We start from the raw sequence: 21950 nt of genomic DNA on the forward strand, positions 1-21950 counted from the left end.
ACCCATTTATCTGTCTGTCCATCTGACTGTCCGTCCGTCCAACTGTCCATCCATCCATCCATCCATCCATTCACCTATCTATCTACCTATCTGTCTGTCTGTCGGTATGTGTGTCTATCTGTCTATCCAGACATCCATCCATCATTGTATCTGTCTTTTATCTCATCTATATCATGTAGGTATATCTACATCTATATGTATATTTATAGCTGTGAAAATGTTATTTATTCCAAACACTTGTGATTCCACCTGTGTACAAAATTTATGTTTTAAAGCCACAGGGAGAGTAAATGAAATGCACATGTCACTTTGCCAGATGACACGTGCCTTAGAATATTGACATCACAATGGTCCTTCAGCCTGACAACTACAGAATCCTCAGACTTCAGTAGTTTTCTAGCCACTGCAGTCACCAGTTTGGTGTCTAAAGGCAAGAAGGCAAAGGAAAATTTCACATTGTTTGATAAGTTCTTCATCCCAGGCTTTACTAAAAAGGTATATATTTATATAATTTGATTCTCATGATAGACTTATGGTATCACGAAGTGTTCTGTCTTGATTATTCAAGATCATATGAAATAACTCTCAACTCAGCAGTGGTTTCTTGAATGTGTAATATTTGTAGCAATATTCAGTACTAGTCTTCTAGAGAAACAAAGTTATCACATGGAGAGGGGTATATTTTGTGCTACACAGGAGAATATTTCTGTAAAGTTTTAAAAACTGTACAAGTTAGAAGTGAGGATTATTTTATGCTCAATCCAATTACTTTACTCCCCATAACTGCAGATTTTTTTAAAGAAACCGGTAAATCTAACCCACAATCTAAGAATTCTCTGAATTTTAAGAAATTGTTATTTTTTACCATACACATTGTGCACTTTGGAATCTAATGCTCAGAATTTAACATTGGCACGACTTTCATGACATGGTAATTAACTTAAAATTTTGTTCATGAAGCTGAGGTAGTACTATTTTTTAAACATATCTTTACATTATTGCTTGATGTGTGTGATGGCAACTATTGCCTGTTCTCTTTTGATACATGTGAGTCTTAGGTCGTTTCTAAGTGAAAACTATGCCATTTCTGTACATATTCTTTGAAAGATATAACATATATTGTGGGATGAATTATAGTCACTTGAGTAACTATCATTACTCAAGTGTATACATACATACAGTAAAGAAAGTATATATATATGTATATATAGTAAAGAAAGAATATATATGTACATATATACATACATTTATATATATATATATACACATACATTTATGTATATATATATGCTTTAAAACCAAAGGGTAGAAAGAAAAGCACATGTGTCACATGCTCAGACAGTACATGAGACCTCTACTATTGTATCATAATTTTCTGTCAGCATGACTGCTACAGAGTCCTCAGACTTCAGTAGTTGGTCTACTAACTACTGTATGTAGCTTGGTATTCAGTGCCAGAAGAATATTTCACATCGAGAGTTCTTCATTCTATATCATCTCACCATAAAGATAATTTCAATGACGAATTTGATACTCATGATTGACTAATAGTATGAGGAAGTGATTTGCTTGATTAGTTCAGATCATGTGAAGTAACTCAATTCACAAGTGTCTTGAGAAGCTATTTATGTTAGGAATATTTCTCTACGAATTCCTTACAAAAAGACAGTTATCATGTGAGAAGAAGAATGCATTGACCTAAATAGGAGAAAGGTTTCTGTAAAACTTCAAAAATATCTGTCCAAGTTATGAGTGAGAAATATTCTGTACTCAATCCAGTTATTTACATACCATGATTATGAAAATATTTTTTGTAACTGCTCAGACTACAACCCAAAATATAAGAAATCTCTGTTTTTCTGCAAATTGTTTTCAACAAAATTTACCATTATTCCAATTAGACAGGAATGATGCTCCAAGCATGCTCATTTGCTTTCAATTATAACATAGAACTGACTTGTTCCTATTTCTATTACCTTATCTTTACATTATTGTTGGATGCATATAAGGACTCTGACTCTCAGGGATCTTAAGGGCTTTCTACATAAAAATGATGGTGTCTCTGGACATTTCTTGAAAGAGGGAACATACGATTTAATCAAAATTTTATTCACTTACATAAACATATTTTAAATATTCAAATTGTGTGTGTGGGACACAGTAGAGAACCAGCAAATTATTAGTGACTATATTAGTAGAGGAAAGGCTTTCATTATAGTTGAGAGAATGTAAATATACAGAGCTCAGAGCAGAGAGAAAAACAAATTTATGTGACCAAGTCTATCTGGTAGAGAAGGGAGAAACTTACGAGATAAATTGAAAGTAGTTGGGCCAGAAAAAAATTTGCCTTCATAAAGAATAATGTTTTAGAATATTTTGAGAGTTTCCCAACTGTAGAACAAGACAGTAAGATTTGGAAAGGGATGGGTATCTAGATGGGAGATTGAGTCTGGCATCTGGATATCTAAAATCTTTGAGACCTAACTAGTTAAATAATTAATTAAAAACTAAAGATTTTCTTCACACCTATTCATGTAAGCTTAAAAATTTGTTATTTGTGGCATTTGAATACATAAATTTCTTTATGATTTTCTCTTATTTACTGGACTTCAATGTATCAGTCATTTGATATCAGGTTTATGCAGCAGCAAATCTTTACAAAAACTTTAATTTGATAGAATTTTAATCTTAATAAGTACTGAATTATTACATATATCAATGAAACTATGTAGATTGCAGAATGTATATTTTATTACTCTCATCAAAATTCCATTTTTAAAGATACAGACATTAGAATCTTACATGATCTTTCTAGGATCATTGCATTTCCCTGGTATACTATATAATTAATTCTGAGATTTATAGAGTATCTCCCAGGTTGTTTCAGTAACAATTCTTTGTCTCTAGGCTTTACTCTGTAAAATTTACTATATATTGATAGTTGTGTGTCCCCTTCTGTATGCTTCAAAGCTGTCTAGCTTCACAAAAGTGTGTGAAGGTTTCTGATTCTATGTCAGTAAAGCACATTACAGTTCAAAGTTCCTTGTTAATTTGTATCTACTCAGCTTTAAGGTTCTCAGTGTTAAAGAAGACTCCATGCTACCTTTTTCAGAAGGAACCTTATGTTGAAAAAATAAGAAACGACAATTTTTGAAGATTCATATGCATTTGGCAGTATTTTACACAAATATCCTCTTATACACATGTCTGTCTACCCATTTATCTGTCTGACTGACTGTCCGCCCATCCATCCATCCATCCATCCATCCATCCATTCATCCATTCACCTACCTATCTGTCCATCCATCCATCCATCCATCCATCCCTCCCTCCCTCCCTCCCTCCCTCCCTCCCTCCCTCCCTCCCTCCCTCCCTCCCTCCCTGCCTCCATCCATGTATCTGTCTTCTATCTCATCTATATCATGTAGGTATATCTACATCTATATGTATATATTTTTTTATATTTTTTTATTAACTTGAGTATTTCTTATATACATTTCGATATATGTATATTTATAGCTGTGAAAATGTTATTCATTCCAAACACTTGTGGTTCCACCTGTGTACAAATATTATATTTTAAAGCCACAGAGAGAGTAAATGAAATGCACATGTCACTTTGCCAGATGACACGTGCCCTAGAATATTGACATCACAATGGTCCTTCAGCCTGACAGCTACAGAAACCTCAGACTTCAGTAGTTTTCTAGCCACTGCAGTCACCAGTTTGGTGTCTAGAGGCAGGAAGACAAAGGAAAATTTCACATTGTTTGATAAGTTCTTCATCCCAGGCTCTACTAAAAAGGTATATATTTATATAATTTGATTCTCATGATAGACTTATGGTATCATGAAGTGTTCTGTCTTGATTATTCAAGATCATATGAAATAACTCTCAACTCAGCAGTGGTTTCTTGAATGTGTAATATTTGTAGCAATATTCAGTACTAGTCTTCTAGAGAAACAAAGTTATCACATGGAGAGGGGTATATTTTGTGCTACACAGGAGAATATTTCTGTAAAGTTTTAAAAACTGTACAAGTTAGAGGTGAGGATCATTTTATGCTCAATCCACTTTCTTTTCTCCCCATGACTGAAAAAATTTTTTAAGAAACTGGTAAATCTAACCCACAATCTAAGAATTCTCTGAATTTTAAGAAATTGTTATTTTTTACCATACACATTGTGCACTTTGGAATCTAATGCTCAGAATTTAACATTGGCACGACTTTCATGACATGGTAATAAACTTAAAATTTTGTTCATGAAGCTGAGGTAGTACTATTTTTTAAACATATCTTTACATTATTGCTTGATGTGTGTGATGGCAACTATTGCCTGTTCTCTTTTGATACATGTGAGTCTTAGGTCGTTTCTAAGTGAAAACTATGCCATTTCTGTACATATTCTTTGAAAGATATAACATATATTGTGGGATGAATTATAGTCACTTGAGTAACTATCATTACTCAAGTGTATACATACATACAGTAAAGAAAGTATATATATATGTATATATAGTAAAGAAAAAATATATATGTACATATATACATACATTTATATATGTATATACACATACATTTATGTATATATATATATGCTTTAAAACCAAAGGGTAGAAAGAAAAGCACATGTGTCACATGCTCAGACAGTACATGAGACCTCTACTATTGTATCATAATTTTCTGTCAGCATGACTGCTACAGAGTCCTCAGACTTCAGTAGTTGGTCTACTAACTACTGTATGTAGCTTGGTATTCAGTGCCAGAAGAATATTTCACATCGAGAGTTCTTCATTCTATATCATCTCACCATAAAGATAATTTCAATGACGAATTTGATACTCATGATTGACTAATAGTATGAGGAAGTGATTTGCTTGATTAGTTCAGATCATGTGAAGTAACTCAATTCACAAGTGTCTTGAGAAGCTATTTATGTTAGGAATATTTCTCTACGAATTCCTTACAAAAAGACAGTTATCATGTGAGAAGAAGAATGCATTGACCTAAATAGGAGAAAGGTTTCTGTAAAACTTCAAAAATATCTGTCCAAGTTATGAGTGAGAAATATTCTGTACTCAATCCAGTTATTTACATACCATGATTATGAAAATATTTTTTGTAACTGCTCAGACTACAACCCAAAATATAAGAAATCTCTGTTTTTCTGCAAATTGTTTTCAACAAAATTTACCATTATTCCAATTAGACAGGAATGATGCTCCAAGCATGCTCATTTGCTTTCAATTATAACATAGAACTGACTTGTTCCTATTTCTATTACCTTATCTTTACATTATTGTTGGATGCATATAAGGACTCTGACTCTCAGGGATCTTAAGGGCTTTCTACATAAAAATGATGGTGTCTCTGGACATTTCTTGAAAGAGGGAACATACGATTTAATCAAAATTTTATTCACTTACATAAACATATTTTAAATATTCAAATTGTGTGTGTGGGACACAGTAGAGAACCAGCAAATTATTAGTGACTATATTAGTAGAGGAAAGGCTTTCATTATAGTTGAGAGAATGTAAATATACAGAGCTCAGAGCAGAGAGAAAAACAAATTTATGTGACCAAGTCTATCTGGTAGAGAAGGGAGAAACTTACGAGATAAATTGAAAGTAGTTGGGCCAGAAAAAAATTTGCCTTCATAAAGAATAATGTTTTAGAATATTTTGAGAGTTTCCCAACTGTAGAACAAGACAGTAAGATTTGGAAAGGGATGGGTATCTAGATGGGAGATTGAGTCTGGCATCTGGATATCTAAAATCTTTGAGACCTAACTAGTTAAATAATTAATTAAAAACTAAAGATTTTCTTCACACCTATTCATGTAAGCTTAAAAATTTGTTATTTGTGGCATTTGAATACATAAATTTCTTTATGATTTTCTCTTATTTACTGGACTTCAATGTATCAGTCATTTGATATCAGGTTTATGCAGCAGCAAATCTTTACAAAAACTTTAATTTGATAGAATTTTAATCTTAATAAGTACTGAATTATTACATATATCAATGAAACTATGTAGATTGCAGAATGTATATTTTATTACTCTCATCAAAATTCCATTTTTAAAGATACAGACATTAGAATCTTACATGATCTTTCTAGGATCATTGCATTTCCCTGGTATACTATATAATTAATTCTGAGATTTATAGAGTATCTCCCAGGTTGTTTCAGTAACAATTCTTTGTCTCTAGGCTTTACTCTGTAAAATTTACTATATATTGATAGTTGTGTGTCCCCTTCTGTATGCTTCAAAGCTGTCTAGCTTCACAAAAGTGTGTGAAGGTTTCTGATTCTATGTCAGTAAAGCACATTACAGTTCAAAGTTCCTTGTTAATTTGTATCTACTCAGCTTTAAGGTTCTCAGTGTTAAAGAAGACTCCATGCTACCTTTTTCAGAAGGAACCTTATGTTGAAAAAATAAGAAACGACAATTTTTGAAGATTCATATGCATTTGGCAGTATTTTACACAAATATCCTCTTATACACATGTCTGTCTACCCATTTATCTGTCTGACTGACTGTCCGCCCATCCATCCATCCATCCATCCATCCATCCATTCATCCATTCACCTACCTATCTGTCCATCCATCCATCCATCCATCCATCCCTCCCTCCCTCCCTCCCTCCCTCCCTCCCTCCCTCCCTCCCTCCCTCCCTCCCTCCCTGCCTCCATCCATGTATCTGTCTTCTATCTCATCTATATCATGTAGGTATATCTACATCTATATGTATATATTTTTTTATATTTTTTTATTAACTTGAGTATTTCTTATATACATTTCGATATATGTATATTTATAGCTGTGAAAATGTTATTCATTCCAAACACTTGTGGTTCCACCTGTGTACAAATATTATATTTTAAAGCCACAGAGAGAGTAAATGAAATGCACATGTCACTTTGCCAGATGACACGTGCCCTAGAATATTGACATCACAATGGTCCTTCAGCCTGACAGCTACAGAAACCTCAGACTTCAGTAGTTTTCTAGCCACTGCAGTCACCAGTTTGGTGTCTAGAGGCAGGAAGACAAAGGAAAATTTCACATTGTTTGATAAGTTCTTCATCCCAGGCTCTACTAAAAAGGTATATATTTATATAATTTGATTCTCATGATAGACTTATGGTATCATGAAGTGTTCTGTCTTGATTATTCAAGATCATATGAAATAACTCTCAACTCAGCAGTGGTTTCTTGAATGTGTAATATTTGTAGCAATATTCAGTACTAGTCTTCTAGAGAAACAAAGTTATCACATGGAGAGGGGTATATTTTGTGCTACACAGGAGAATATTTCTGTAAAGTTTTAAAAACTGTACAAGTTAGAGGTGAGGATCATTTTATGCTCAATCCACTTTCTTTTCTCCCCATGACTGAAAAAATTTTTTAAGAAACTGGTAAATCTAACCCACAATCTAAGAATTCTCTGAATTTTAAGAAATTGTTATTTTTTACCATACACATTGTGCACTTTGGAATCTAATGCTCAGAATTTAACATTGGCACGACTTTCATGACATGGTAATAAACTTAAAATTTTGTTCATGAAGCTGAGGTAGTACTATTTTTTAAACATATCTTTACATTATTGCTTGATGTGTGTGATGGCAACTATTGCCTGTTCTCTTTTGATACATGTGAGTCTTAGGTCGTTTCTAAGTGAAAACTATGCCATTTCTGTACATATTCTTTGAAAGATATAACATATATTGTGGGATGAATTATAGTCACTTGAGTAACTATCATTACTCAAGTGTATACATACATACAGTAAAGAAAGTATATATATATGTATATATAGTAAAGAAAAAATATATATGTACATATATACATACATTTATATATGTATATACACATACATTTATGTATATATATATATGCTTTAAAACCAAAGGGTAGAAAGAAAAGCACATGTGTCACATGCTCAGACAGTACATGAGACCTCTACTATTGTATCATAATTTTCTGTCAGCATGACTGCTACAGAGTCCTCAGACTTCAGTAGTTGGTCTACTAACTACTGTATGTAGCTTGGTATTCAGTGCCAGAAGAATATTTCACATCGAGAGTTCTTCATTCTATATCATCTCACCATAAAGATAATTTCAATGACGAATTTGATACTCATGATTGACTAATAGTATGAGGAAGTGATTTGCTTGATTAGTTCAGATCATGTGAAGTAACTCAATTCACAAGTGTCTTGAGAAGCTATTTATGTTAGGAATATTCTCTACGAATTCCTTACAAAAAGACAGTTATCATGTGAGAAGAAGAATGCATTGACCTAAATAGGAGAAAGGTTTCTGTAAAACTTCAAAAATATCTGTCCAAGTTATGAGTGAGAAATATTCTGTACTCAATCCAGTTATTTACATACCATGATTATGAAAATATTTTTTGTAACTGCTCAGACTACAACCCAAAATATAAGAAATCTCTGTTTTTCTGCAAATTGTTTTCAACAAAATTTACCATTATTCCAATTAGACAGGAATGATGCTCCAAGCATGCTCATTTGCTTTCAATTATAACATAGAACTGACTTGTTCCTATTTCTATTACCTTATCTTTACATTATTGTTGGATGCATATAAGGACTCTGACTCTCAGGGATCTTAAGGGCTTTCTACATAAAAATGATGGTGTCTCTGGACATTTCTTGAAAGAGGGAACATACGATTTAATCAAAATTTTATTCACTTACATAAACATATTTTAAATATTCAAATTGTGTGTGTGGGACACAGTAGAGAACCAGCAAATTATTAGTGACTATATTAGTAGAGGAAAGGCTTTCATTATAGTTGAGAGAATGTAAATATACAGAGCTCAGAGCAGAGAGAAAAACAAATTTATGTGACCAAGTCTATCTGGTAGAGAAGGGAGAAACTTACGAGATAAATTGAAAGTAGTTGGGCCAGAAAAAAATTTGCCTTCATAAAGAATAATGTTTTAGAATATTTTGAGAGTTTCCCAACTGTAGAACAAGACAGTAAGTTTTGGAAAGGGATGGGTATCTAGATGGGAGATTGAGTCTGGCATCTGGATATCTAAAATCTTTGAGACCTAACTAGTTAAATAATTAATTAAAAACTAAAGATTTTCTTCACACCTATTCATGTAAGCTTAAAAATTTGTTATTTGTGGCATTTGAATACATAAATTTCTTTATGATTTTCTCTTATTTACTGGACTTCAATGTATCAGTCATTTGAAATCAGGTTTATGCAGCAGCAAATCTTTACAAAAACTTTAATTTGATAGAATTTTAATCTTAATAAGTACTGAATTATTACATATATCAATGAAACTATGTAGATTGCAGAATGTATATGTTATTACTCTCATCAAAATTCCATTTTTAAAGATACAGACATTAGAATCTTACATGATCTTTCTAGGATCATTGCATTTCCCTGGTATACTATATAATTAATTCTGAGATTTATAGAGTATCTCCCAGGTTGTTTCAGTAACAATTCTTTGTCTCTAGGCTTTACTCTGTAAAATTTACTATATATTGATAGTTGTGTGTCCCCTTCTGTATGCTTCAAAGCTGTCTAGCTTCACAAAAGTGTGTGAAGGTTTCTGATTCTATGTCAGTAAAGCACATTACAGTTCAAAGTTCCTTGTTAATTTGTATCTACTCAGCTTTAAGGTTCTCAGTGTTATAGAAGACTCCATGCTACCTTTTTCAGAAGGAACCTTATGTTGAAAAAATAAGAAACGACAATTTTTGAAGATTCATATGCATTTGGCAGTATTTTACACAAATATCCTCTTATACACATGTCTGTCTACCCATTTATCTGTCTGACTGACTGTCCGCCCATCCATCCATCCATCCATCCATCCATCCATCCATTCATCCATTCACCTACCTATCTGTCCATCCATCCATCCATCCATCCATCCCTCCCTCCCTCCCTCCCTCCCTCCCTCCCTCCCTCCACCCATGTATCTGTCTTCTATCTCATCTATATCATGTAGGTATATCTACATCTATATGTATATATTTTTTAATATTTTTTTATTAACTTGAGTATTTCTTATATACATTTCGATATATGTATATTTATAGCTGTGAAAATGTTATTCATTCCAAACACTTGTGGTTCCACCTGTGTACAAATATTATATTTTAAAGCCACAGAGAGAGTAAATGAAATGCACATGTCACTTTGCCAGATGACACGTGCCCTAGAATATTGACATCACAATGGTCCTTCAGCCTGACAGCTACAGAAACCTCAGACTTCAGTAGTTTTCTAGCCACTGCAGTCACCAGTTTGGTGTCTAGAGGCAGGAAGACAAAGGAAAATTTCACATTGTTTGATAAGTTCTTCATCCCAGGCTCTACTAAAAAGGTATATATTTATATAATTTGATTCTCATGATAGACTTATGGTATCACGAAGTGTTCTGTCTTGATTATTCAAGATCATATGAAATAACTCTCAACTCAGCAGTGGTTTCTTGAATGTGTAATATTTGTAGCAATATTCAGTACTAGTCTTCTAGAGAAACAAAGTTATCACATGGAGAGGGGTATATTTTGTGCTACACAGGAGAATATTTCTGTAAAGTTTTAAAAACTGTACAAGTTAGAGGTGAGGATTATTTTATGCTCAATCCACTTTCTTTTCTCCCCATGACTGAAAAAATTTTTTAAGAAACTGGTAAATCTAACCCACAATCTAAGAATTCTCTGAATTTTAAGAAATTGTTATTTTTTACCATACACATTGTGCACTTTGGAATCTAATGCTCAGAATTTAACATTGGCACGACTTTCATGACATGGTAATAAACTTAAAATTTTGTTCATGAAGCTGAGGTAGTACTATTTTTTAAACATATCTTTACATTATTGCTTGATGTGTGTGATGGCAACTATTGCCTGTTCTCTTTTGATACATGTGAGTCTTAGGTCGTTTCTAAGTGAAAACTATGCCATTTCTGTACATATTCTTTGAAAGATATAACATATATTGTGGGATGAATTATAGTCACTTGAGTAACTATCATTACTCAAGTGTATACATACATACAGTAAAGAAAGTATATATATATGTATATATAGTAAAGAAAGAATATATATGTACATATATACATACATTTATATATATATATATATATATACACATACATTTATGTATATATATATGCTTTAAAACCAAAGGGTAGAAAGAAAAGCACATGTGTCACATGCTCAGACAGTACATGAGACCTCTACTATTGTATCATAATTTTCTGTCAGCATGACTGCTACAGAGTCCTCAGACTTCAGTAGTTGGTCTACTAACTACTGTATGTAGCTTGGTATTCAGTGCCAGAAGAATATTTCACATCGAGAGTTCTTCATTCTATATCATCTCACCATAAAGATAATTTCAATGACGAATTTGATACTCATGATTGACTAATAGTATGAGGAAGTGATTTGCTTGATTAGTTCAGATCATGTGAAGTAACTCAATTCACAAGTGTCTTGAGAAGCTATTTATGTTAGGAATATTTCTCTACGAATTCCTTACAAAAAGACAGTTATCATGTGAGAAGAAGAATGCATTGACCTAAATAGGAGAAAGGTTTCTGTAAAACTTCAAAAATATCTGTCCAAGTTATGAGTGAGAAATATTCTGTACTCAATCCAGTTATTTACATACCATGATTATGAAAATATTTTTTGTAACTGCTCAGACTACAACCCAAAATATAAGAAATCTCTGTTTTTCTGCAAATTGTTTTCAACAAAATTTACCATTATTCCAATTAGACAGGAATGATGCTCCAAGCATGCTCATTTGCTTTCAATTATAACATAGAACTGACTTGTTCCTATTTCTATTACCTTATCTTTACATTATTGTTGGATGCATATAAGGACTCTGACTCTCAGGGATCTTAAGGGCTTTCTACATAAAAATGATGGTGTCTCTGGACATTTCTTGAAAGAGGGAACATACGATTTAATCAAAATTTTATTCACTTAAACATATTTTAAATATTCAAATTGTGTGTGTGGGACACAGTAGAGAACCAGCAAATTATTAGTGACTATATTAGTAGAGGAAAGGCTTTCATTATAGTTGAGAGAATGTAAATATACAGAGCTCAGAGCAGAGAGAAAAACAAATTTATGTGACCAAGTCTATCTGGTAGAGAAGGGAGAAACTTACGAGATAAATTGAAAGTAGTTGGGCCAGAAAAAAATTTGCCTTCATAAAGAATAATGTTTTAGAATATTTTGAGAGTTTCCCAACTGTAGAACAAGACAGTAAGATTTGGAAAGGGATGGGTATCTAGATGGGAGATTGAGTCTGGCATCTGGATATCTAAAATCTTTGAGACCTAACTAGTTAAATAATTAATTAAAAACTAAAGATTTTCTTCACACCTATTCATGTAAGCTTAAAAATTTGTTATTTGTGGCATTTGAATACATAAATTTCTTTATGATTTTCTCTTATTTACTGGACTTCAATGTATCAGTCATTTGAAATCAGGTTTATGCAGCAGCAAATCTTTACAAAAACTTTAATTTGATAGAATTTTAATCTTAATAAGTACTGAATTATTACATATATCAATGAAACTATGTAGATTGCAGAATGTATATTTTATTACTCTCATCAAAATTCCATTTTTAAAGATACAGACATTAGAATCTTACATGATCTTTCTAGGATCATTGCATTTCCCTGGTATACTATATAATTAATTCTGAGATTTATAGAGTATCTCCCAGGTTGTTTCAGTAACAATTCTTTGTCTCTAGGCTTTACTCTGTAAAATTTACTATATATTGATAGTTGTGTGTCCCCTTCTGTATGCTTCAAAGCTGTCTAGCTTCACAAAAGTGTGTGAAGGTTTCTGATTCTATGTCAGTAAAGCACATTACAGTTCAAAGTTCCTTGTTAATTTGTATCTACTCAGCTTTAAGGTTCTCAGTGTTAAAGAAGACTCCATGCTACCTTTTTCAGAAGGAACCTTATGTTGAAAAAATAAGAAACGACAATTTTTGAAGATTCATATGCATTTGGCAGTATTTTACACAAATATCCTCTTATACACATGTCTGTCTACCCATTTATCTGTCTGACTGACTGTCCGCCCATCCATCCATCCATCCATCCATCCATCCATCCATCCATCCATCCATTCATCCTTTCACCTACCTATCTATCTGTCCATCCATCCATCCATCCATCCATCCCTCCCTCCCTCCCTCCCTCCCTCCCTCCCTCCATCCATGTATCTGTCTTCTATCTCATCTATATCATGTAGGTATATCTACATCTATATGTATATATTTTTTTATATTTTTTTATTAACTTGAGTATTTCTTATATACATTTCGATATATGTATATTTATAGCTGTGAAAATGTTATTCATTCCAAACACTTGTGGTTCCACCTGTGTACAAATATTATATTTTAAAGCCACAGAGAGAGTAAATGAAATGCACATGTCACTTTGCCAGATGACACGTGCCCTAGAATATTGACATCACAATGGTCCTTCAGCCTGACAGCTACAGAAACCTCAGACTTCAGTAGTTTTCTAGCCACTGCAGTCACCAGTTTGGTGTCTAGAGGCAGGAAGACAAAGGAAAATTTCACATTGTTTGATAAGTTCTTCATCCCAGGCTCTACTAAAAAGGTATATATTTATATAATTTGATTCTCATGATAGACTTATGGTATCACGAAGTGTTCTGTCTTGATTATTCATGATCATATGAAATAACTCTCAACTCAACAGTGGTTTCTTGATTGTGTAATAATTGTAGCACTATTCAGTACTAGTCTTCTAGAGAAACAAATTTATCACATGGAGAGGGGTATATTTTGTGCTACACAGGAGAATATTTCTGTAAAGTTTTAAAAACTGTACAAGTTAGAAGTGAGGATTATTTTATGCTCAATCCACTTTCTTTTCTCCCCATGACTGAAAAAATTTTTTAAGAAACTGGTAAATCTAACCCACAATCTAAGAATTCTCTGATTTTTAAGAAATTGTTATTGTTTCCAACACACATTGTTCCCTTTGGAATCTAATGCTCAGAATTTAACATTGACACAGATTAGACATGCACAACTTTCATAACATGATTATTAACTTAAAATTTTGTTCATGAAGCTGAGGTAGTACTATTTTTTAAACATATCTACAGTATTGCTTGATATATGTGATGGCAACTATTGACTGTTCTCTTTGATTCATGTGATTCTTAAGTCCTTTCTAAGTGAAAGTTATGACATTTCTGGACATATTTTTTGAAATATGTAACATATATTGTGGGATGAATTATAGTCACTTGAGTAACTATATATTTTAAATATCTAAACTGAAAGAGCAGGGCACAATAAAGATACCACCAAAGCAGAAGCCTCTCCATTATTACAGGGAACAATTTTTTTATGGATGAGGGAGAAAAATGTTCAGAGGATTATGGAAAATTTCAGAACATAGAGAACAGAAACAGGCTTTATATGACCAAGTCTGGGTAAAGACAAGGAATACTATTAGAAGAGAAAATGGAGATAGCTTGGTCACCAAATAAGGACTCACAAAGAAAGGAGGGGTGTTCTAGAACATGTTAGGAGTTAGTATAATGAAGGAGGAGATGAGGATATTGGAAGATGTCTGTAACCTAGATGGGGGATTATAAATTTATTACAAGTATGATTACCCTCTTCAGGAGTAAGGAAGATCGGATGGAAATTGATATCCTAAAATGAACAAGTCAATGGAGAGCCATATGTCCCTTTTGCCACAGTCAAGGGAAATGTGTACCCTTGCTAGACAAGACCAATTTCACAAATTTTTGATGAATGCTTGCATTTTTTTCATTTTTGTTTTTGTTCTTGTTTTTTTGTTCGTTTGTTTGTTTGTAACTATCAGGAATCTTTCTTTCCTGTATCTTGAGCTGGACCAAGCCTGGCATTTCTGAGACTCTCCCAGAGACCTAACTGGTTTAAATCAAGATAACCTGATTATTTTCAGCACATCTACAATGTTAGCTCCTAAACTTTTAGTTATAGCATTTTCTCAGAGTATCATATCTGATATCTGACATAATGTATATCTACATTAGGATTTATAAAATTTCAAAATATCAGTTATAAAATAGCAATGCAATAATTTTATTGGAGGGTATCACCACAACTTTAAGAATTGCATTAAAGTGTTGTAGCGTTTACAGTTTGAGAACCATTGCTCTATATCCTACTACACTTCTTCAAACTATTCCCATGACACTTCTGAAAAAGGTCCCACTTCTGAAAAGATCCTACTTCTTCAATACATTCCCAATAGTTCCCTTCATACATGACACATTTTCTGTTACATTTTAAAGCTGTCTATAGCTCAACAGAATCATGCTTGGAAAACTGAGTCTGCATTTTAACACTGTTCACCCTTTGAAATACAGTATGAACATCGGTTTTATAACTTACCACTGAATACTTGTTCTCTAGGTGGAGATCTTAATCAGGAGATTTCGTTTTTTTCAACATGGACATGACTGAGGAGGAAGATGTAGGAGAAGAAAATCGAACCGTGGTTTGCCAAGGTGCTGTGGTTATCCGAAGAGGCTGGATGAGAAAGAAGAGATATCTGACATTGTTCAATGACGTTTTGGTAATATCCAGTAAACTGTAAGTATACGTATCATGCTTTCCTTACTATAAGAGGTTAGACATTGGAAAGTCCTTAAGGTACAAAATTATAACTTCCTTTATTTTTATAAGATTATAATTTTATAAGATTATTTATTTTATAAGATTACAATTACTTCACTATTCTCCTTCTTTTACCTCTTCCATATCCTTCCATATACCCCTCCTTGCTCTCTTTTAAAATCATGGCTTTTTATTACTTATTCTTACACATTATTTTATATATAAGCTAACATAAGATACACTCATATAATAGATATGAGTGGATACATATATATGTATAGTTTCTAAGTACTTAAATATAACCTGTACAGTCAATAATATTGCTTGTATTGGTGTGTTCAGGAATGTGTATTTGGCATTAGCTAAGTGATGCAATTGCCAATCCTAGGGGGAATTTCTCTAACTCTCAAGTTTCCTTAGTGGCATATACTTCTTTGAGTAGGGTTGATGCTTACTGGACTACTCCTATATATTTCTCAATTTGTTTTGACATATTCTTTGGGCACATTTAAAAAATTAATTAATTAAGGTACTACTCTGCTGTTTGAATCTGGTGAAAGATTAGTGACAAGCTACCAAGAAGACAGTTATGCAGGCATGTGCCCACATTTCTAGCATTTTTTAAAACTAACTTAGGAGTATTACAACTCATAATGAGAGCCCTGTGACACATTTCTCTAAATAAAATATTAAGTTCATGGTAAGCAGGAGCCTTCTTTCTTGGTGTTCACAAATAGATTACAGAAGCAAGATTGTTGGTCATAAGGGGCTACTGACCTCATAGCTTCCACATTAGCATGAAGAGACAGGAAGCAGCTTCTATCCCTCCACTAACAAGGGAACCTGCTGGCACTAAGTCTTGCTTGGTGATTCTGCAGACACTAGAGAAAACTGAAGTGATTGAATGAAACTGTGTATTTGGTTATATTAGAATTTATGACCATAGAGATATTTTCTGGGACCACATCAAATAATAATCTCCACTAGTTATGATCATAGCCTTCATATTATTCTAAAAGATGTGATGCTGGTATTGATATTATCAAGTAAATGTCTTAGGTGATGTTCTCATAAATTTATCAGACAGACATCAATAAAATAGTCTATTCCATTTTTGGGGGCAGGGGTTAAATTTTTGGATCATCAGTGAATCATTTTCCAGAAGATCCATTTCACAGATTGTGAGAAAAATAAAATATACAGGTGATAGTTCTTCTATGCATTATAAATACACCAACTGAGTACATTTTGCTCCTTCATAGAAAATGGTAGTTAGTGTCTGAGGCAGGCTGAAAATAAAAGAATGGACTGGGTGTCTATCAATCTGTCCATCTTTCTTGTTTTTTTCTACACAGCTTCCTTTCTTTCCATAGTGGGAAATCTTCACATTTTATTTTAAAAGATAGTAATCAGGGTTGGGGATTTAGCTCAGTGGTAGAGAAGTCCCTGGGTTTGGTCCCCAGCTCTGAAAAAAAAAGATAGTAATCAACTCATCTGAAATGTAAAAAGAAACAAACTGATCATTTACCATATAAGTGTAGTTGATAGAAGAAAGTGAACTTAACTTCGTGTTGAGAATAAAGGAAACGGAAATGGTTGGTTTCTTAAAGGCAGTACATATGGTCCCTTCTGTCATATTGCAATAGTAATTAAAACTATTTTTAGATTTTCATTCACATTATGGAAAGAAAGTTATCAAGCTTATAAGAAGTGATTATCATTATTTCCATTTTCAAAAATTATCTCTTATCAGACATTGGAGTTAGAGGTTTCAGGTTCAAGCATTTCTTGGGAATTTTGATTTTTATATATGCATATATATATATACATTTAGATGTTTAAATGGTGAATATAAAATGTAAATATGAACATCTCATCATTGAGACATGTATGTATGTATATCTTGAAGTAAATATGACATGATGGCTTGTATTTTGACTATAGTATGTTACATTAGATTATATGAGGAATCTTTCTCTGTAGTGCAATTAGTTTTCCCATGTTTTGAATATTAACGGTTTATATATACGATTTTTGAACCATGACTTATTCTTGTTATATTCTGTCCCCTGAATTTGAGAGGGAGTCATTATCTTCAGTTATGTAGCCACATATTAGCTCACGAGTATCCGAAGGAAAATTCAATACCTAGGTTTACACAGCAAATGCACTACATAATATTAGGTCCATCATTAAAAAATACAAAAAAAAATCATGAGTGTGGGGAGGAGATCTGTCAGGAGAGAGAATGGAAAGGAGAAAGTGACCAAAAAATCATTAAATGCATTATATTTTAATGTAGAATTCCCAGAGAGCAAATTACTCAGAAAAAGAATGACAGAAGAAGAAAATGTATGCTTCAAATATTATTGTTTCTAAAAAACACCTCTAATAATATCAGAATGCGTGTTAGGAAGACATTATTCTAATTATTTGTCTAAATTATTGGAAAAAAGGATTGCCTTTTTGGTTACTTGTGTGATATGTACTTTGTAGGTTTTCTACAGGAGCTACTGGAATGAGGTTATTGAATATTTAATACAGGGAGACAGAGAACAGAAAATAAATTTTATTAAGTCAAACAATATTTTTGTTTTTATTCTGGAAAGATTTTTACATATAATTAATTAAAATAAAAAAATCTTGAAATAATTTCCTTTGTGTATTATGGGAAAAAACAAGGCAAAATAGTTACTCCTTAACTAAATCCAGGTAAGAACTATTGAAACAGGTGGCCTTCTGTAAATGTAGCTGTGCTTAGATTTAGCAATGGATGTGTCCTTTTTTGCTCTGGGGCAGGAAGAACTGGGTTTTACCACAATTCCAACTACAATGCAAATTAATCTAACAGATATTTGATTCTCTTTATAGGAATAAGAAGAAATTTAAGATAAAACATGTCATTCCATTGACTTACCTGTGGGTTGGTGATGAAGTGGATGCATTCAGGTCAGACAACACTGCTGCTTCCAAATCGATTTACCTATACTGGCCGATGGGACATGTTGTTGCCACCTTTCGGTAAGAACTAGAGTTCAGATCTGTGATCACAAGAGGATAACTTCAGAAATTGTGGGTCAAATTAATGGAGTGTAATTCACTTCCCAGTGAATGAGTATACTCATTCTAATAATCTAATAATGGCTATTGGTGACCATTGAAGGGTGTGTATCTAGTAACTTCTTTCACCAAAGGCTTTCATCATCCCAAAATGTTTACAAAAATAGCATCAATTTTAGTCTGATTGTATACAGGAGGCCAACTCAATTTTCCCCTTCTATGATGACTCTAGACTTTCTATACTCTTCGCCATATCTATTTCCACATATAGGTAGGTTCTTCATGGTTTTTTGTTTTGTTTTTGTTTTTTGTTTGTTTTTGTTCTCCTTATATTTTATTTGTTAAGGTTAGAGATTGCCATTTAATTTCTGCTTATCCTTTCCTTAAGATCTACAAATTCTGCTCCCATATTAGTCCAGAACCTATCACTGTCTCCCACCAGGAAAGGGAACATTCTTCTTCAAAAGGAGGGAGGGCAAGGCCAGGCAGTTCCCACAGAAAGCATGAGTGGCTAACTCCCCACAAGGCAGAGGGCATGAGGACTATCTTGACAGTTCTACTCCAAGGAAAACCCAGATAAACAATGGCAAAGGCAGGACGCTGGGGTATTCTTAAGTTGTCCCAATTCCTGTTTAGCATTCCAAGACTTGGAAACCTGCAGGATATACAGAACCAGTACAGCACTGAACAGAATCTGATGGCAGCATGAAGAAGCCAAGGAAGGCGCTGCACGGAAGTCCTCAGGCTTCTTTGACTCCCGCACAACAGGTTCTGTGTCCAGGTGTGTCTCCATGATCACACAGGTTATGCAGACGGTTCCTAAGCATCGAAAGGAGAGACATTCGACTCACAGGACTGCAGAACAAGGTTCCCAAGAACAATATGATTAATATACAAGAACCTGTAGTGCTCAATCAGGTTGTAAGAGGTGGCCCCCAAGGTCTTGGACATCAGTGCTATCTTTGCCATCATTGCCACTGTCACCACCAGCCAGGTTCTGCTGCTGACAGGCCTCTTTGGAACCAGGATGTGTGCTACCCTGATTCTCCTTGGAACCCAAAACCACGTATCTGCCTTTCTTCAGCACCAGCTGCCTTCTCAGCTCATCTGCTATCTGTGAGAGATCTCGCTTCCTAGCATATGCATCTTCGCCATCTGCATAGGACTTGGGCTCCACCTCACTAACCTGGAAGTTTGGGGTGTGGAATAGAGGTGCAAAGCTGCTCGGTTGCTCTTCCTGGCATGCAGGGAGACTTATTAGTGTCGATGTTCTTTATCATGGCCTGGGAGGCCTGGTCCATTAGCTTCTTGGCCAGGTCAAACGTCAGTGGGAGCGCTTAACAGCCAGTGAGGTGATGTGTTCATAAGGGACATTATCAGGATCTTCTTCCATTTTGGCCAGAACATAACCCACGATCTTCCCAACCTCATCCTCAGCAATGTAGGAGAGCTGGGCCACGAGGGGCCATGATAGTAGTACTTCATCTGGTAGTTCTCGGGCAGGCAGAGCAGGTTGCAGTGTTGTATGTTCATCAAGTCATATGGGCGAGTCCAACAGATGTTCATATTGGCTGCAGAAAGACCTACCAGACTCGGGAGAATCAGAGAGGATGCCACAGACCACAGGGACACCAGCACCATTTGCTTTAAGACAGCTGGGTTATCCAAACAGGACTCATACAAGATGAGGACGATCTCTCACTATCTTCCATTTCATTTCGGCGATGATGTTCAGAACTTCGTCCATCTTCATGCAAGTGGGGCCCCAGTCGTGTCTGAAGTGAATGACGACCACGCGGACCTCCTCTGAAAGAATGGCCTGGTCTACCTGCCAGTCATGTGTAGATGCGGAAGCACGTACAACATCTTGAACGCGCTTGCGCAGCAGGACCTCGCGAGCTACCTCTAACCTCCTGTGAGCCCACAGGGCCGGACCAACGGCTCCTCCACCCAGCACCAGCGTCCTTTATGTTTTGATCTGCGATGTACATCAAGACTCTACAAGATCCATGGGACAGGACAGAGGTGCATTGTCTTCTAAGAAGAATGTGGACAGGACAAGATCTTACTTATCCTAGACATTCTTCCCAAAATGATCTGATTTTATTTGTGTTTTAAAAGTACACAGATTTATCTGTTTCCAATAATATTGTGTAGTATAATTAAATTTGACAAATACTTTCTATACTCCTATATTTTCTTAAAAATTAGTATTTAATTGAATGATGAAAAGTTACTCATGCAATACTCAAGTATTTGAATGTCTCTGTAGCAGAATATCACTGGTGTTTATAGTCAATTAAAAAGGACTAGTGTCATTAGACCATCAGAATCAGGTATAATTTTCAGAGTTCTGGAAAATTTCAAATTTGCATTCTAATATTTCATGAGATGTGCTCATGGCATATTGATGTTATATTGAGTGTAGTTGATGGACTCACAGGGATTGTGCAGCATATGCCTTCTGCTCTAAACAAGCATACACCAAAATTCAAATTTTTTCCACATGAAAAGTTTGTGCATACTCCAAATTTGAGCTCTTTTCATTCTTCTATCCAAACTCTTAGTGTCATCACACAGTTGACTCAAATAACACAAACACGAGTTTTCTGAGCATTATAGGCTCTGTGACTTTGCTCTTTATATGGAAAAGCATTTGTCATAGACTCTGACAAAAGAGATCACCTTTTGTTCTCTGAATATTTTCTACTCCTCTGGTAAAATCTCTAAAGATTGTTATTTAATGCATAGGGTTTCTCTCTTATCAAATAAAAGAAGTATTATATTTAGGGGTGGTAAAGTGTCACATGACAGCATGACAGTACAAAAAATTAGGTCGTTTAGAAGTGGAGTCATGTGAAGACTACCAAATACACCTATACCATAATTGACGGCCACAGACGTAAGATATTTTCATGCATAACAACCTTAAAAATCTTACCATTTATCATGACTCTAATTTTTTTCAATTTTACAGTTCCATGGAACAGACCATTTGGTGGTATTTCTTTCTACAAAGGTATTTTACTTGTGTTAATATTTTAATTCCTTGGTGATATAGGAATGGCAGTATGTGCTTCAGTTTATATATATATATATATATATATATATATATATATATACACTTGATATTCTGTCTCAAAATCAGTAGTTAATTAGATGGTCA

General features: G+C 34.1%; 1 protein-coding gene across 4 annotated transcripts in view; it reads left to right on the forward strand.

Annotated features, from left to right (window-relative positions):
• Nucleotides 1-351: 351 nt before the first annotated feature.
• Tgap1 (GTPase activating protein testicular GAP1) overlaps nucleotides 352-21950 on the forward strand; it is a 76896-nt gene continuing 55297 nt past the window's right edge. Inside the window, exons 1-4 of one of the 4 annotated variants that reach the window (XM_087618590.1) lie at nucleotides 352-495; nucleotides 15521-15700; nucleotides 18596-18745; nucleotides 21762-21803. In XM_087618590.1, coding sequence (XP_087474716.1) covers nucleotides 15558-15700; nucleotides 18596-18745; nucleotides 21762-21803 — 335 coding nt within the window. In that variant the 5' untranslated portion in view covers nucleotides 352-495; nucleotides 15521-15557. 4 annotated transcript variants of the gene reach the window in all.

The sequence above is a fragment of the Rattus norvegicus genome, chromosome 2 (genome assembly GCF_021556685.1).
Source record: "Rattus norvegicus strain SHRSP/BbbUtx chromosome 2, alternate assembly SHRSP_T2T, whole genome shotgun sequence".
NCBI classification, from domain to species: domain Eukaryota; kingdom Metazoa; phylum Chordata; class Mammalia; order Rodentia; family Muridae; genus Rattus; species Rattus norvegicus.